General features: G+C 38.5%; 1 protein-coding gene across 2 annotated transcripts in view; it reads left to right on the forward strand.

Moving 5' to 3' along the window:
- The window catches only part of KCTD8 (potassium channel tetramerization domain containing 8), a 158,699-nt gene extending 141,345 nt beyond the window's left edge, over positions 1-17,354 (forward strand). For both annotated transcript variants that reach the window (XM_037897861.2, XM_007069338.4), the window contains one exon: positions 16,053-17,354. In XM_037897861.2, the coding sequence (XP_037753789.1) occupies positions 16,053-16,253 (201 nt within the window). In that variant the 3' untranslated portion in view covers positions 16,254-17,354. The remainder of the gene's footprint in view (positions 1-16,052) is intronic.
- The last annotated feature ends 2,302 nt before the right edge of the window (positions 17,355-19,656 follow it).

Here is a 19,656-nt window from a genome sequence, read left to right on the forward strand (position 1 = left end):
AATTTTCAAAGATCTGAGCTCCTCCCAATGGTTCTCCCCAGCCCAGGGACCTGGCCCCATTCACAGACTGGCTGGTTTTTCTGTGCCTCAGAGGTGGCAACTCTAATAAGTCCATTAAGTTCAGTAGAGTTACTCCTGATCTACATCAAATGTAAGTTTGAGGAGCGTCAGATGCAATGATTCTACAGGGGTTCCTCTGAATGGGTGGGCAAAGGAGAGCAAGAGAGGGCATGTGGATACCCCTCTCCTTTCTATACCACTGCATAGAGTACAGCCAGAAATCTGTGCTTGTGTAAGTGACTGAGGTTCTAGACAAATTCTTAAGGTTTGCGGTTTCACCCATTCTTTCAAATCAGCAAGTGGGTCCAGGGATAGCCACTGGAGGGAACACACACTGGACCTCCAAAAATGAAGTGTAGGGGCCATTTCTCAGTGCATCCACCTAACATCGCTACCTAGGGATTCCACCCATCCATTTCTACCTACCTCAGCACTCTGCATAATACTGTTGTGTATCATTGTTGGTACCTACGCACATCTGCTGGTGGGGATGCAGCTTCTACACCCATGATATAGCCCTGTCTATGCATGGAGAAGCTGTGTTTGTTATGTAAGAGTGTTGAGTGTGGCTTGACAGAAAACTACCTGCTGCAGCTAGGAGCAGGCTTCGGCTTGTGTGCTCTAGTTAGATGGAAGGTTAAAAATAATGGTAGGTATTTAAAACTAGCCCTCCTTGTGTTACTGTAGAAAAAAACACCACCACTTCTTGGTTATGGATGAGATTTCAAAATAGTAAATGTTGCAAAGTGTATGACTATTACAGGAGAGACGAAACATCTGTTTTAATACCAAATCAAACTTCTCTATTGTTTTTGTTTATATTTTGTATTCTTTTTATCCTGTTACACAACTACAACTTAAGAAACCTATCACTGTTGAAATGGAATGAAAATCCTAACTGGTGAAGTGAGTATAGTACTGAATGAGCTTGTATACAATGTAAATGGCTACTTACGAATATGCATTGAGTGGCTCTATTGCAGCATTGCGTTTTTCTCTGTGTCAGTATTCCCAAGTAATTGTTTCACCTGCTGGCCAATCCTCCTTTATGGCGGTCCAAGCGGGGAAAGAAAATTAGACAAAGTAAATTAGTTCTGACTTAATGAAACTGTAGTATAAACAATTACTGACTGTGCCTTTGGACAAATTCAGATGGAACTATTAGAATTATAGCAATAACCTGCAAATCAGTTTTCACTGGGAGGGAGGTTAACTATGGTGAGAGAAAATTGTTGCAGTTTATTTAGCAGATTTTAATGTAAACGTTTTTCTTAAACAGTATCTTTTCTGTTTCCAAACTGATCTTTTTTTCAGGGTTGTTTCCTCTTTTCCATACTTCTTCAATATTGTTGTTCAACACTAATGGAATCTTATAATGAAAAGAATAATATCTACTCTATGCCATGCTTTGCCCCATTGAAATAGTCCTTAGAACTAGGTGTTTCTCCAGTTTGTAGAACTAATGCAAAATTTTATAAATAAATATGGAACACTTCTCTGCAATTTTCACATTCTACTTTCTTGTTGAATTTTTTGTTTACTTTATTCCTACTTTTTGTATAGCTAAATTATATAGATACCATTGGTCTTTATCTCAGTATTGTCAACACAACAGTTTGTTGTGACTTTTACAATATTTGGTGTTTCTCTTAAAGCCCCAGTGCTTGGGGTCATTTGAATATGTGAAAGATTCAACTTTCTTTAAAAATACTACCACTCTGATCTGGTAGTTCTTTACATTCAGTTTGCAAGAATCCCATCCAGAATTTTTATTATTCTTTTAGGTTTTAAAAATGATTCTTCAGAAAGGATTAAAAATAAATTCATACAAATTGTACCATGTGTGGCAAGGCACCTCTTTCGTCTCGCCGGACCAAGCACTTCCCCCTCTGGCGATGGCGGGCCTTGGGTAGATCAGCCCCACACCACTCTGTCAGCATTTGTCCTCCTCCCTTCTGTGCTGCTTTGGCCATAATTTCTGGGTAGGCCTACGGGGTGATCATCCACCAAACAAAAGGGCAATAGTCCCATAAAGACAAGAACAAAGGGTGATACCTTCTCCAGCCTCCTCGCTGGGGCTGGGTGTCTCCCTGTACCCTGCCCGGGAGTGTCAGTCCTTCCCCTAGCAGGCACTCAGGCTTGTCTGCTTCCCCTATGCGGGAAGCAGCCTCCCTTCCTGGAGAAGCTTACTTCCCTGCTGCCATTAGCTTGTCTCTCTCTCCCTCCTGGTTTTAAAAGGTCTCAGGCAGCCCTTAAATGGATCCAGGCGTTCCTAATTGACCTGAGGTAACCCCTTCTCAGCTTATAGGGAAGAGGGCCTTTAACATTCTAGGGCTAACATATCTGCCTTCGCACACCCTCTTGCAGCCATCCGGCCTGACTTTGTCACATATGGCTATTTGCTTTAGAAAACAATCTGTTTTGTTTTAACAAAAATACCATGGTTTATAATAATTTTTACTAAAGCTGATCTTGATTTCTATTTTTGTCACAAGTATTCACCACATAGTTTAGATTAACATAATTTCAGCCACAGTTGTGTGCAAATTATTCAACTTTAACTTTTTGTCGTATTTCATTGGACAACTAATTCACATGTATTGCCTCTGCTCCCGAATTGGATTACTAAAAGTTTTAAAATAGGAGAATAATGAATTCTGGCTCTTTGAGAATTAAATTGGCAAAGTAGAACATCTGGCCCCATGACTGTACACCATTAATGGATTAGTATTTACCCATGGTTTCTAGACAGTGATATCTGAGGGTGAAACTCACCCCCGTGCAGAAGGCACCACTTAAGTGGGTCAAAGGACCAATTTGATATTTGGATGCCAAGCTGGAGCTTTCCCCCTTAAGTTTCATTCTTGGGTATATTCCCAATACCCCCAAGAATGAAACTTAAGGGGGAAAGCTCCAGCTTGGGTATTTCCTGGGTATTTCCTGGTAACAAGGTAGTGTGGTTCCAACATGCAGGTTTGGTTACTAAAAAATTAATTCTGCGAAAATGGAAAAGTCAATCCCCACTAAATATTGAAACCTGGCTCGGGGATATGGCTGATCTCGCAACTAACGAATGACTGGTGGAAAATTCAGATCAATTTGGGATGACTTTTTAAAGGTTTATGATTAACACAGACCCTGAAGATTGCTATGTTGCTTCCCCTCCCCTCCCTTATCCTAACCTTCTTTACTTTGTGTATTATAAGGGATCCAGTATTTTGGTAAATTTGTTGTATTTGGAAACATTAATAAAAAATTATAAATAAAAAACAGAATGCACCACTTAAGTCCTTTCCTTCTCCTCCTCTGTCACAGATGTAGAAGTTTCTCATCTGCTGTCCTGTAACCCCTCCACTTGCCCAATGACAGCATCCCATCCCATCTCCTGATTGCCCTAGCACCTATTCTCATTCCCTACCATACACTTCTCTTTAATCTCTCTCTCTTTGTTCCTGCCCCCCGCTCCTTTCCCTTCTGTGATGGGGTTTACAGACCCTACACTCAGGTAAAAAGAGTGGTAGAATGGTATTGGGTGAAGAAGCTATGGGGCATGATCCCCCTGAAGGACATGCTTAAAAGGGAGCTCTCGTAGTGCGACATGGGGGGAGCATGAAGGAGACACTGACTGCAAGAAGAAAGACAGGCTGCAGCCGCTGAGGCAGAGCAATCTAGAAGGGAAGGACTGGGACTATGAGTAAGGCTTGAAAGGGATCCCTCTTCCCCCTTGGCTAAGAGGGTGAGCTAGGAAGCAAACCTCCTCTCCCAAGCTGATGCATTGAACTACTGAGACTGTGGAAGCAGAAGGCTGGGGCCATACCCCAAATTGAAGGGAAACAGGGAAAGTAGGAAATGGCCCAAGGGAGGCTGATCTGGAGTGGCAGCCAGAAGGGACTGAGCCACCCCTCACATCTCTCCTCTTGGGCCCCGGGCTGGGACCTGGTGGAGAGGGAGAGCCTGGTGGAGAGGGAGAGGTCCTGCATCCTTCCCTCTTCCCTGGCCTCCTGAGAGATCCTGGAGGACTGGGAGAGGCAACAAACTGTGGCTTGGCAGCCACGCCCTTGGACTGCCCAGAAGAGTCACCTCAAGGTTTGGAGAGACTGTTTCGATGCAGCATAACCACTAGGCCTGCTGGCCCCAAGAGAAGCCTCCTAGTCCCTTAGAATACAAGCATGCTTTAGTCTCTCCTGTCTTAAAGAAAACCACCCTTGATGCCACTTGTCTCTCCAACTATCACCCCACCTCTTCTAAGCTCATTGAACGCATTGTTTCTAATCACTATTGAGGTCCTCTCCTACAGTGCCATCCTAGACCCTCTCCAGCCCAGCTTCTGCCCCTTGCACTGCACTGAAACCATTCTCATCAAAGTCTCTAATGACCTCTTCCTCGCTAAAGTTCAGAAGAAGTGCTCCATCCTCATTCTCCATGACCTATCAGACACCTATGATGCTGTTGACCACGTTAGTATTAAAATCTTGTCCTTCCTTGGCTCCCATGACTCTGTCTTCTCCTGGTTCTTCTCCTACCTCTTTAATCACTCCTTCAGCGTGTCCTTTGAAGGAACCTCCTCATCCCCGTCCAGCTCTCTGTGGGATATTTTCTTGATCCCCTTCTCTTCTCACTTGACACCTTATCTCCAGGTAATCTCATCCCCAAATACAAATTCAACTTACCACCTCTATGCTGGTGACTCACAGATCTACCTCACTTCTCCAGACCTGTCTCCTTCTGTCAAAACTAAAATCTCAGCCTCTATCTGACATCTCCTTGTGGATGTCTAGCTATCAGCTCATGTTCAACATGACTACAACAAAGCTCTTCTTCTCCCCACTCCCACTCTAAGCCCTCCATGCTACTTCCATTCTTGATCACTGTGGAGAATAACATCATCTTGCCTGTCACTCAGGGCCATTACCTGGGCATCATCTTTGACTTGGATCTCTCTCTAGGCCCTCACATTGAGGCTTTAATCTAAATCATGGTGATTCTGTATGCATAACATCGAAGATACAGCCTTTCCTATCCATCCACATAGCTACTACTCTTGTTGAGGCTCTCAACTCACATCTGGATTACTGTAACATGCTACACTCATGTCCATTCAGAATGCTACTGCATTCTCTAACCTAGCCCATCATTTTTACCATGTCACCCAACTCTTTGCATAGATTCATAGATATTTAGGTCAGAAGGGACCATTATGATCATCTAGTCTGACCTCCTGCACAACGCAGGCCACAGAATCTCACCCACCACTCCTACAAAAAAAAAAACACCTCCCACCTATATCTGTGCTATTGAAGTCCTCAGATCGTAGTTTAAAGACTTCAAGGAGCAGAGAATCCTCCAGCAAGTGACCCGTGCCCCATGCTACAGAGGAAGGCAAAAAACCTCCAGGGCCTCTTCCAATCTGCCCTGGAGGAAAATTCCTTCCCGACCCCAAATATGGCGATCAGCTAAACCCTGAGCATATGGGCAAGATTCATCAGCCAGATACTACAGAAAATTCTTTCCTAGGTAACTCGGATCTCACCCCATCTAATAGCCCATCACAGGCCATTGGGCCTATTTACCATGAATATTTAATTACCAAAACCATGTTATCCCATCATACCATCTCCTCCATAAACTTATCGAGTTTAATCTTAAAGCCAGATAGATCTTTTGGCCCCACTGCTTCCCTTGGAAGGCTATTCCAAAACTTCACTCCTCTGATGGTTAAAAACCTTCGTCTAATTTCTAGTCTAAATTTCCTAGTTTATATCCATTTGTTCTTGTGTCCACATTGGTACTAAGCTTAAATAATTCCTCTCCCTCTCCGGTATTTATCCCTCTGATATATTTATAGAGAGCAATCATTTCCCCCTCAACCTTCTTTTAGTTAGGCTAAACAAGCCAAGCTCCCGGAATCTCCTTTCATAAGACAAGTTTTCCATTCCTCGGATCATCCTAGTAGCCCTTCTCTGTACCTGTTCCAGTTTGAATTCATCCTTCTTAAACATGGGAGACCAGAACTGCACACAGTATTCCAGGTGAGGTCTCACCAGTGCCTTGTATAACTGTACTAAAACCTCCTTATACCTACTGGAAATACCTCTCCTGATGCATCCCAAGACCGCATTACCTTTTTTCACAGTCATATCACATTGGCGGCTCATAGTCATCCTATGATCAACCAATACTCCAAGGTCCTTTTCCTCCTCCGTTACTTCTAATTGATGCGTCCCTAGCTTATAACTAAAATTCTTGTTATTAATCCCTAAATGCATGACCTTACACTTCTCACTATTAAATTTCATTCTATTACTATTACTCCAGTTTACAAGGTCATCCAGATCCTCCTGTAAAATATCCCTGTCCTTCTCTAAATTGGCAATACCTCCCAGCTTTGTATCATCCGCAAACTTTATTAGCACACTTCCACTTTTTGTGCCAAGGTCAGTAATAAAAAGATTAAATAAGATTGGTCCCAAAACCGATCCTTGAGGAACTCCACTGGTAACCTCCCTCCAGCCTGACAGTTCACCTTTCAGTAGGACCCGTTGTAGTCTCCCCTTTAACCAATTCCTTATCCACCTTTCAATTTTCCTATTGATCCCCATCTTATCCAATTTAACTACTAATTCCCCATGTGGCACGGTATCAAATGCCTTACTAAAATCTAGATAAATTAGATCCACTGCGTTTCCTTTGTCTAAAAAATCTGTTACTTTCTCAAAGAAGGAGATCAGGTTGGTTTGGCACGATCTACCTTTTGTAAAACCATGTTGTATTTTGTCCCATTTACCATTGACTTCAATGTCCTTAACTACCTTCTCCTTCAAAATTTTTTCCAAGACCTTGCATACTACAGATGTCAAACTAACAGGCCTATAATTACCCTGATCACTTTTTTTCCCTTTCTTAAAAATAGGAACTATGTTAGCAATTCTCCAATCATACGGTACAACCCCTGAGTTTACAGATTCATTAAAAATTCTTGCTAATGGGCTTGCAATTTCGGGTGCCAATTCCTTTAATATTCTTGGATGAAGATTATCTGGGCCCCCCCGATTTAGTCCCTTTAAACTGTTTGAGTTTCACTTCTACCTCGAATATGGTAATGTCTACCTCCATATCCTCATTCCCATTTGTCATGCTACCATTATCCCTAAGATCCTCTTTAGTCTTATTAAAGACTGAGGCAAAGTATTTGTTTAGATATTGGGCCATGCCTAGATTATACTTGACCTCCACTCCATCCTCAGTGTTTAGCGGTCCCACTTCTTCTTTCTTTGTTTTCTTCTTATTTATATGACTATAGAACCTTTTACTATTGGTTTTAATTCCCTTTGCAAGGTCCAACTCTACTTGACTTTTAGCCTGTCTCACTTTATCCCTACATGTTCTGACCTCAATAAGGTAGCTTTCCTTGCTGATCCCTCCCTTCTTCCACTCCCTATATGCTTTCTGCTTTTTCTTAATCACCTCTCTGAGATGCTTGCTCATCCAGCTTGGTCTACAACTCCTGCCTATGAATTTTTTCCCCTTACTTGGGATGCAGGCTTCCGGTAGCTTCTGCAGCTTTGATTTAAAATAATCCCAGGCTTCCTCTACCTTTAGATCCATAAATTCTTCAGTCCAATCCACTTCCCTAACTAATTTCCTTAATTTTTGAAAGTCAGCCCTTTTGAAATCAAAAACCCTAGCTGCAGATTTATTTTTATTAATCCTTCCATTCAGTTTGAACTGAATTAGCTCATGATCACTTGAGCCAAGATTATCCCCTACAACCATTTCTTCTATGAGGTCCTCACTACTCACCAAAACCAAATCTAAAATGGTATCCCCTCTAGTTGGTTCAGCAACTACTTGCTGAAGGAATCCATCAGCTATCGCATCTAGGAAAATCTGAGCCCTATTATTATTACTAGCACTCATCTTCCAGTCTATATCTGGGAAGTTAAAGTCTCCCATGATCACACAGTTTCCATTAGTATTTACTTTATTAAAAACATTAAAAAGGGCTCTATCCGTATCCAAATTAGATCCCGGTGGGCTATAGCACACCCCAAGCACTATCCCAGGGGAGGCTCTAATAGTTTTCTTCCCCAATGTAATTTTTGCCCAGACGGACTCAGTCATATCCATTTCATTGCTTCTTATTTCTTTACATTCTATCTCATCATTGATATACAGTGCTATTCCACCACCTTTACCTTTATTTCGGTATTTCCTAAACAGCACCTACCCTTCAATACCTGTAGTCCAGTCATGACTACTATTCCACCATGTTTCTGTTATCCCTATAATATCTGGTTTCACTTCCTGCATCCTTCCTCTGGCTCCGCCTTTTCTGTCACATCAAACACAAACTACTTGTCTTCACTTTCAAGGCCTTTCATAGCCTATTCCCACCCTACATATCATCTCTCATTCGCTATAGATATATCAACTTAACTCCTGCCTCTGATTGGCCCATGATACCTTTCTCCAGCACTCATTTGTTAGATTTTCCAGTAAGCGCATTTGTACTTTCTCCCATGCTGCCCTTCACAGGTGGGAAGAGTTTCTTGTAAACATCTACAAAACTATCTCATTATCCTCCTTCAAACTCTCAGTTTCTGTTGTGATGCCTGCAGAAAAACTGACAACGGTTTGGCCCCTGGTATGCTGATGTCACTGCGTACCATGCTGATCAGTATTGTCTCCTGGTTTCCTTGTACTCCCCCGTCTATTGATCTGAATCCATCTATGGTCTCCTGTCTTATACTTAGTTTATACACTCTTTGGGGCAGGGAACATCTTTTTGTTCTGTGTTTGTACAGCACCTAGCACAATGGGGTCTTGGTCAAAGACTAGGGATCCTAGGCACTATGGAAATACAAATAGTAATAATAAGTCCCATCTAGGCCCTATTTTTATTTCTTAAGTGGGATTTATTTGGTGCAGAGGCCTTGTACTGGACCTGTGTGCCTGGGTCACCTTCAGGTACCATGTAACAATATATATAACTACAAGGAAATATTGTGATATCTCAAATATCGTTGTGGAGTAGCTCGATGACTGTTGACTTTTAATGGTGATCCATAATCCCTTTTCCTTACATTCTGTTAATTCTATGTTACTGCAAATCTTTCAGCTTCTTCCCTTCTTCTGCAAATGTGTGTGTCTTTCTGTTAAATATTTCAGGCCTGATTTGTCACTGTGTTACTGCAGGTTAGTGCCTGTGTAACTCCACCAATTTCAAAGGAGATATAGAGGTGTAAAACTGGAACAACACAATAGTGAATCAGGCCTTAGTCTTTTGGGGTTTTGTATACATTAGATTGACACATTTTGGAACTTAACACATATGCTTTTTTATGTGAGGATAGAATACTATTTGCACACTGACTGTATGTACAATACATCCTTTCTGCTTGCAGTAATTGTTCTCTGTCATTTAAAGGCAGTAACTTTACATATTTTAACATAATCCTTTTTTACTCAAAATGTACATCATAAAAATTGGGTGGGTTTTTTTGGTTTTGTTTTTACAAAATTAATCAAGAGAAAGAAATTGTTTACCCAGAGTGGATGTGTGCTGGACAATCTATAAAGCAAATCTAGCAATTTGGACCTATAGTTATTGGCACATGTTGTTATTGGCACATGTTTATGTATTTTAGGATGTAATGCCCCATTGGTTTCATATTCTGTTTCTTTATTTTTTATATATAAGACCTTAATGATAAAACAAGAAATGGATAGCACTACCAGTGTTGAAATAATTGGTTTGAATTGTATTTCAAGCTAGTGACATGAAAGTTCTAAAGAATCGCAGCACTTGACTGTCCCCGTTCAGTAGTTAGTAAAACACTAAAAGCTCTCAGCAGAAATTTCTGACCCTATGACAGGATCCTTGCAGACTGACAAATTGCCAATATCCAGGGGGCCTGTATTACGGGTACAGAACTACACAAATTTAAGATGGGTATTTTGTGAATTATAGCCCTGTTACTAGTTCTTGAATCCTGAAGATAATTCACTGTGGCCTCTATTTCTTCCAGTTGATTTAATTCTATATCAGTTCTCAATAACTGAATGTACTGCAGGAATTTGATTCAAGAGTGCATTTCCCATTGTTTTGCATTTTCCATATTGCCCACAATACTGTCATTAGTACAATGTAACACTCTATACAGACTGCCAAGATCAGCATTATCTAGGGCATGATTTCTCTAATGTGAGCCATTTTCTAATACCAGAGCCCATGCTTGGTGTGCTGCCAAGTCTCTGTTAGCATGTTTTGACATATGATGCAAATTCATATTAACATAATTTTGTTACACGTGTTTGTAGGAAAGAAAATTATGAAAAATGGAAGAGTGGGTGGTGAAGATTAGGCATTTTTTCTAGGGCTTGTAAAATAATAGCTAACAAAGAAAAATGTGAGAAAACAGCATGGGAACTGAAAAAATTAACAAATAAAAATTGTTTGAAATTATATTTAAAAAAAAATAGGAAAAAGGGTACAATAAGGACGGTGTTGATTTTTGTGTACTGTAGAGTGGTGATTATACTGTCAGAACAAATTACAATAGGACCTTTAACAATAAAGCAGGAAAAAAATTAATACAAGTTCTGAGTAAAGATTTCTTAAAACAAAATATTAGGACCAAGATTCTCAGACATGGATGTCTTAAATTCATATTCAAGCATCTTCGTAAGTGGATTGATTTTCACATGTGCTGAGTAACTGGAAGCTCCCACTGAAATCAGAGGTAACTTGGGGTGTAAATGTGATTAGATCCTTGACTGTGGTGATTCTTGTTTCCATGTAGGGTTGGCTGGAAAATGAGAATTCTGTTCCACAGCCATTGTTGAGGTTTGGGAATTTGTTTTTGTTACGAAGCAGAATGGAAACAAGACCTTTTGACATTTTTTGTGGGAAAAAAACAGGTGTGTGAGAGTGAGAAAGAGAGAGACCCATTCCAGAATAGCCAATAGCCTTGTGTTTAGGGCATTCACCTTGGTGGTGATTCAGAGCAGGGACTTGAATCTGGGCCTCCCACATCTTTCTCTCAGTCTCTCTCGTTGAAGCTATCTCACTTTGGATAAATAATGAAATATTCATTGGTTCAGAGAAAGAGAGACTGACTTAGAGTATAGTGGTTATCGAGCTCACTTGGACATGGAACATCCAGGTTCAAGTCACTGCTCCAGTTCAGCAAGAGCTATACTGGCGTGGGTCTCCTTATTCTATCCTGGACCTGGGAAACTTTCTGGATGGAATTTTTGTGGAACCAGAAATGTTTCTGGGAAAGTTTCAGTTTTGACAGATCAGCATTCTCTGATGAAAACACATTTAATCGAAAATTCCCAACCAGCTCTGCTTGCATATACATGATTAACCTTATCATCAAATTTGATATGGGAAAAGAATTTCCCTTAAGGGTCTGGGGAGAGATGCTGCTGTCCTCTGTCTTTTTCAGGTTGGTGACTTCTTTCTCGAAGTCAAAAATTTTGCAACCGCCTTCTGTTTACTAGAAAACAAGAATAAAATTTGTGTCTATGATGACAATAAGCGTATCTAATTTATTTGTATGGGTGTTTTGAGAATTAGACAGGGAATACTTAACCTTCAAGAGTAAGGGCATGCAGAGAGTAGGGGAGCAAGGTTTTCTTTGCTTAGTTTGTAATAAAATGTTTAATGTCTCATAACCTTACCCCCCACGACTTGCCTTTTTTGAGCCCCCCAGGGGTTGTGACGCACACATTGGGAAACACTGCTCTACAGCACTAAACTAGGGTTGTCAATTAGGATCCAAGTGTGCTGAATTCAATGCACTTCTTGTGCTTGTAGTAGATAGACATTGGTGGATGCTGATTCTTCCTGACTTGTCTTTCAATGTTTCTATATTAAGTGGGTTTATTTTTACATTTTTCCCACCCTCATTTCCTTTCTTCTTGTATCTTCCAACATAGTATTCTCCCAACCCTCTGGGGTGTGTAGGAAACCATTTTGGGAGGAGATACCATGTCAATGTTCTGGCTGTCTGCATCTTCCCAGTAAATCATCTTCAATGTATTTCCTTTCTCTTTGGTTGGATGTGCAATGCTGCAGCTTTCCCTTATTTTTATGCTTGCCTTGTGTAACCTACTTGCCAGGAAATGGCATTTTTCACAATAGCCATAATATTTTTTTTAAAAAATTACAGACATATTACTAATAAGACATAAAAACTAGACAGTTTTTGGACTACTTGTTGATTTCCCTGGAAGATGGTGACTTGCCAGTAAAACAGTTTCACTCAGTGTTTTCCCCTGTAGGTAATGCTATATCTAAGAAAAAACACTCTTGGAAAAGCAATACATCCAAAAAAATATGCATGTGTGATATCCTGAAGAAAAGATTAGATTGGATAATGGTGTTCATTATATGTCCTATCTCATACCAAATAAATTCCCCTCTTTATATATCTAGACAGGATTACTATGTATAAATCAAGAGGTACATGGTGGTAATTGGAAATAAATGAATGAACATCTCCACCCAGATGACTTTCCTCAAGGAGTCCTTATCACCCATGTCATCTTACCTTTTAAAAAAGATGTTTAGGTAAAAGATATTGTAAAGACTGTCTTGATTCCAGGTTAACACCAGATGGAGTAAATATGACACAAGTTTTTCTTTTAAATTTCTTTTGATACAAAGCACTTATCGTTCACAGGCATGTGATCCTAATCTTAAAGATAAATTGATTCATTCACTTCAGATACCACATAACCATTCACACACCATTGAGCTTAACACTATTAAAGGGTAATTTCCCCTGAAGGAATTGTGCCCACTGCAGCAACATTTGTGAGTCTTTCTATCATACCAAGGCAGGTAAAGAAATTAAAATAAAAGGCTTCATCAAGTGTGCAATCACATACATACTCCTCGTTTTGAACTGTCCATATGTTCAAGCAACAAATAAACATTCCTGAACATCTGAACACTTCTGCACATAATAAGAAGAGCTGACTACCACTACCAAAGGTTTCGTTGATGTTAGGCAAGTGAGATCCCTCTCCCCTGCGCTGAGTACAGTAATACAGAACTATAATTATTATGGAAAAATCATTTTGTCCTTTTATCATTTGAATATAATAAAACCTAATGGAATAAATCAAGGGACATATTTTGCCTTTGCCCATTTTCATAATCCTCATGATATTTTTATGATTCTCACCATTTCCTTTAGTTTCTCTACAATGATTCCTTAAGCACTTTACTATTACAGCTTTTGAGTGAGAGCAAACACGAAGGTCACAGTTGGGCTTTTTCTATAACCCCCTCTTTTCACATATTCAAACTGTCTCAGAGATTTTCCTTTTGAGCTGAATGTTTTTAACATGGTTTCACCCAAAGATTATTTTTAAAAACGCAAAATCTGTTTCACATTTTTGAATTACCAGACGGGTAATGATTTATGGTCCCGATTTTCCTTTATGCTAACGCTCCTTTACATTGCCCTGACAGAGTGAAAGGGCCCTAATAACATTCATACCCACTTTAAGACCCCTTTCCTCTCAGAATAGTGTAAAGGAGTCTTAGTATAAATTAGATTTAGAGCCATATAATGTTTCCACTATAGAAAGATCAGGGTGAAACCCTGGCCCCATTCAAGTCAATTGGTGTTTTGCCATTGACTTCAATGGGGCCAGGTTTTCACTCTAACACATGTGCATAATTTTTCTGCACATAAATTTCTTTAAAAAATTGATGAACTTTTGGGAGCAGATCCTCAGCTGTTGTCAAAACTTTTTTTTGATGAAAAATGGCTTTTTGACAAAACAGTTTTCCACAAAAACATTTTCATTGAAAACATTCAGGTTATCATTGAAAAAATCAAAACTCAGCTTTCTTCCAGTTTTAAACAACATGTTTTTTGGTTAAAAAACATATCAGAGTTTGATATTTGTTTTTTTGTTTTTTTTTTCACAAAAGTGCCAAGTATTTATTAGAAGTGTTTCATTTTTTGTCAAAAAAAAAAAAGTGCTGGAAAAATCATTGTTGTCTGACCAGCTCTATTAGCTAACGCTTTGTCTAATCTGTGTATTTAACAGAATTATTTGTTTCCTGATAGGTTTTCCATTACTGTATCTAGGACACATGTGATATGTTGAATATTTTTTATTTTCAAATTATCATGATATTTATTTCCATCTGTATATTTTTCCATGTGTGTCATATTCAGCTGTAACTTCTGTACTGTGGAGGTAATAAGATTCTTCTGCTCCTAACACCCTTTTAATAGCTCATAAAAATAGATAACCTGTAGTGTCTTAATGATCTATGCATATGCTTGCAACTTTTATGAGAACTCTGCAGTATAACAATCTCCTGTAAAAGCAAATCTATTTATAAACAAACAGAAAAAAAACAGAGATATACTGTATGAATAAAAGAACTGTGAGTGGAGGAGAAAGATCATTACCAGTTTCACTACTGTAGACACAGTAAAAACAGCATTTGAAATAAATGTAATAGGCTAAATTATAGAAGCTCAGAGAGGGTATACACTAAACAGAGAAAATCTCCAAGCCAACTCCAGTGCATCTGGAGAGGAAGCAGCCAAATAATTTGGATTTGAATATGCTCACCCTACTTTTGAGTCTGATCTATGAATGTTTAAAAGAAATAAATGTCTGTCCTGAAAAGTAAAATATGAATAAGTGGTAATATTACAATTCTTCTAGTGTTTCCAACTTGACTTTTTTTTTTTTAATTGTAGGAAACAGAGCTTGAGAGAATCTTCCATAACCTGTTCAGATAGTTTGGCTTTTTTCTGTTTGTGAATTTTCCATAAGCAGCTGTTTTTTCAGAATTGTTTAGAGAATATTTTCAGCTAATAATTCTTGGTCTATAGATTGTGGATAATTCATTGAAATATTCATTATCTGAAATTCCATATTTGAGCTGTGTTGGTTAGTTATGGTTGAACATATAGGGCCCAAGGGATTGTTTCTGTTTCCAGTTTGGATGAGTGTAGCTCTTAGAATCAGGTTTTCAGGACAAGTAATTACATTTAGGAATCCAATGTTCATTTTCCATGAATATTTTGTAATATTGCCTTGAAACAGATAGTTTTATCAATCATTTCTGTCAGTACATTTGTTTGATAGAACATACATGGAAAGCAAACACAAAAGGGGGGCAAGAACACAAGCAAAGCAAATTCAATTTTTTTTTAAATCTGAGCAAATATCCATGCAAAAAAATATGTTCACCCAACTCTACTATGAAGTCTTGTGACCTGCAAAACTTCCCTTCTGCCTCTCTGGTAAACAACCCAAGGGAGATGTTGTAGATGTGGTAGACATCACATGCACTAATACTAAACACGTGTGTGATAAGAATCAGGCCCCAAGACTCTCCATTAGTAGCACATATGATGCTGCCTATAGAATAGTATTACTTTGAGTCTGGTGCTTCAGAGCAATGGTGCAATCTACAGAACACATGACTAGTGGATATTTGTTAGAACAAAATAACCCAGAGTTTCCTAAAACATAACCGGAACCCTAGGACCTTTTTTACTTAAGAAAAGGACAAGTTTTGCAAATTGTATGACATTATTCTCTAATACTCCAACCATCTAGTTTTCCATAATAAGCTATTTGGAGTATAATGGCAAAATAGCTCATTTAAACATGCCTGGAGGGATTTATGCACATTTCATTGCCTGCAGAAGAATCCAGGAGAAGAATTTATTCTTGACATAGAAATATATTTCAGTAGGGAAACTATTGTGTTAACTTCCTATTGAACAGAAAGATAGGTCCAGACTCTCAGCTGGGATAACATGATATAGTGCAAGCAAATAAAATGAAGCCACACCATTTTATGCCAGCTAAGAATTTGACCTATAGCTTACAAAAGTGCATCACAAAATAGTGTTAAAAACTGTAAAACCAGAGGCCAATATTCTGTTTAAGCTGCTGTCTAGTTAATGTTTACAATTTTTTCCCCCTTTTTTTAGGACCACCTCAGAGAACAGTGTCTCCCAAACAAGAACACGAAGAAAGGAAGCATGACAAAGTCACAGACAAAGGAAGCGAAAGTGGGACTTCCTGCAATGAGTTGTCCACCTCTAGTTGTGACAGCCATTCAGAGGCTAGCACTCCTCAAGAAAATGCTGCCAGCACCCAACAGCCAACAGCACACCAGCCAAATACTCTAACTTTGGATCGTCCATCAAAGAAGGCCCCAGTGCAGTGGATGCCACCACCAGACAAACGCAGGAACAGTGAACTCTTTCAAACTCTCATTAGCAAGTCTAGAGAAACAAATCTTTCTAAAAAGAAGGTATGTGAGAAGCTGAGTGTTGAAGAAGAAATGAAAAAATGTATTCAAGATTTTAAAAAAATCCATATTCCAGATTACTTTCCAGAGCGCAAACGGCCATGGCAGTCTGAACTCTTACAAAAATATGGGTTATAGTTAATTGCCTCTCTCATGAAGTATCTCTGGTGCATTTGCTGTTTATTAAAGTTGCCACTATCCTACTGCTGTCCTCTTTATGGTCCACTCTGCAGTCAGAGTGATTCCTGCTTCTTATTTCTTTCTGTGAACAGTGGATGTTGGATAGTACATGGTTTCTTAAAAAAAATTAAAGAAATACAAGATGAATCTGGTCTAAACCATTTTATATTAGTAAAACAAAATGTGCATGATCAAGAAAGTTGGTTTTCACACTATAATCATCTGGGATTCATTGTCATTTTGTAACTCATCAGATAAAAAACCCAATCATCAGATCACTGCTCACTTTATGTCATCAGTAAAAATGACTCAACCTTGCTATGGATGGAGAGAAACAGGGTTTTAAATTTGATGGAACTGGTTACAGAACCGAATCCCAATACTCTTTCAATGTTAATGCAATAAAGCAAATATCTATTTTGCATGAGCACAATGTTACAAATAAATCACACAAGAACAAGAGGTTTGTCTGTTGCTTGGGTAAATATTTGTTTAATGCCAAGCCTATAAGCGTAAAATGTCTTGGGGATTGAATTTGCTTTGTTCCAGATCTGTGATTTTTTTGTGTGTACAGTGTTCTGTATGTAAGGATGGTGTAAATATGCCTTATACTGTTTCATTATTGCACCAACATTCATCTATTAGTGCTTGTCAGAACTCTTTCTGTGAAATGCAAGCTTAACAGCAGATTGTGAAAACTGGTTTGATGGTCTGAAAGTTTCTGTTATCATGTTAGCCAACAAAATTGGAGAAAAATAAAAAAGACATTAATGTATTTATTAAAAAGAACCATCTGGTAGATTTTCTCGGCTATCGTTGTCTTCTTTGACTAGATCTAAGGCTAATTGTTACAATTTGTGCAGTGTTTCCATAACACTTCTTCTCTGTTATTGAAAAAAACAAAAACAAAGAAAATATGTTTCAACAGCCGGTGAGTAAATGTTTGGGTGCTAGAGTTTAATTGGAGTTTTTAACAGAGACTCAGTAAGATCAAGAGAGCCACAGTACTGATTTTAAAGCACACAACCAGCTATGCTAAAGATCTCAACCTGGAGTGCACTAACATAATATTTTAACTGACCAAACAGAAAACAGTTCTGACAGCTATTGGAAAACTCCTCTTAAAATATTTGATTCCAAAATGTCAATAATAGGGTGTACTACACATACAAATGATGAGGTTAGTATGAATATTCAACTCTAGAGTAGACAAAAACTGAATTCATAAACCAGATATGAAAATCAATATCTTTTTCAATATAACACAAAGTCTCTGGTTAAAACAAACATGTTTTGAATCAATACAAGTGTTGCTGGAGCTTGGAGGAAAGCTACTAAAGAATTGGCAAATGCGTGCATAATCTTTAAAAATTATTACTACTATTATTATAATCATATATATATATAGTTATAGTTATGAAGATATATAGATGTTCTTACAGCAATGTAAGAAGAGATAATTCTGTTCTTAATGATCATTTCAGCTAGATTTAGTAAATAAGGATTGTAAACATCAGGATCATCCCCATCACCTTTGCAGCCTATAAGTCCTCTGATATAGGTCATTTTTTATGAAAAATTGCATATTCTTGATAGCAGCTCAGCCACTTCATTCCTTCAGAAGGCATAATCACTATGTAAACCTAGTAACTATCAAGTTAAAGGTCTTAGTTATGATCTTTAATGTGCTCCATGACCTGGAACCAGAATGTCTAAAAGCCCATCCAGAGCTCCAGGATGAAGATCATGATCAACAAGTACACTCCTCTGGCACAATGGAACTCTCTCTGATAAGGTAAAGCTCTGTGCAAGAGACAGAGATTTCTTGGGGTCTGATCCGGGACTGTGAAATGAACTCCCCCAGGAACTAAGACCCATCACAAGCCTCCTCGCTTTCCGCTCCAAGTGCAAGATGCATTTCTTTGACCCTGCCTTCTCTAACATAAATACATAGCAACATATATATAAAAAAATTAAAAAACCCAACAAAAATACCAAGAGCACCCCATCAAAAAAATATAAGAACAATGTTTTCAAAAAAGTCCCCACATTCTGATTTTCAGGTGCTCAGTGCACATAACTGGAGCCAAATTTTCAAAAGTATTTCAGCTCTGAATAGCTCCAGTAGTGAAATTTATGGCCAGATGTTCAAAAGAACTCATCCGGTGTGCTGAGCTCTTCTGAAAATCTGGCTTCTTATTTTGGTGCCTAAATAGGAGCGAATTCTTGTGAAAGTCTGGCCCCAGGTATGGACTCTTTGAATTTCTTTTTCGCAATTCTGTCCCCAAATGCTATGAGATCTGTTGTCCGGAGAGACCATCTTTTTCTGTGCCATACTGCCACAGTTAGATCAGTCGAAGTGCTTGAACTAGAGTCCCCAGTGTTCGACGAGTGAGGCATTCATTGTGAGGAATCCTTGACTTCCGCAAATAAAGCGGGTCAAAACTTGGAATTTCTGTTCAATGGGAAACTGACATTTTAAAAAACAATTGTACTGAATTGGAACAAAAGATAAAATGTTCAAATTTTCCACAAAATCAAATTAAATAAAGTTGTTTTGGGTCAATCAAAATGTTTGATTTTGATTTCAACTTTTTAATTTTTATTTCATTATTTATTTTCGATTTTATGTATTCTTTTTGCTTTATTTTATATTAAAATTAGCATTTAATAAATTTTAAGTTATAATAATTGGTGATTTATATTCAGTTTATTTGGTATTGTAATAGATATTGTCATGGATAATGGATATTTTAAATGGTATTCTAAATTCTAACAGAGTCCCACAGGGAGCAGATGTCAGTCCAATTCTATTTAATATTTTTATCAACAATCTAGACAATGATTTAAAATCTTAGCTGGTACAGTTTGCTGATGACACAAAGATTGGTGGGGGTAGTAAATAATTAGGAGGATAAATTGCTGTTACAGAGTGATCTGAATTACCTGGTTAAATGGTCAGAAACCAGAAAAATACATTTTAATTCAGCCAAATGTGGGTTAATACATCTGGGAACCAAGAATGCAGGTTATTCCTATTGGATGGGAGACTCTATTGGAAAGCATTAATTCAGAGAAGGACTTCAGGGTCATCATAAATA

This window comes from Chelonia mydas, chromosome 4 (assembly GCF_015237465.2).
Source record: "Chelonia mydas isolate rCheMyd1 chromosome 4, rCheMyd1.pri.v2, whole genome shotgun sequence".
NCBI classification, from domain to species: domain Eukaryota; kingdom Metazoa; phylum Chordata; order Testudines; family Cheloniidae; genus Chelonia; species Chelonia mydas.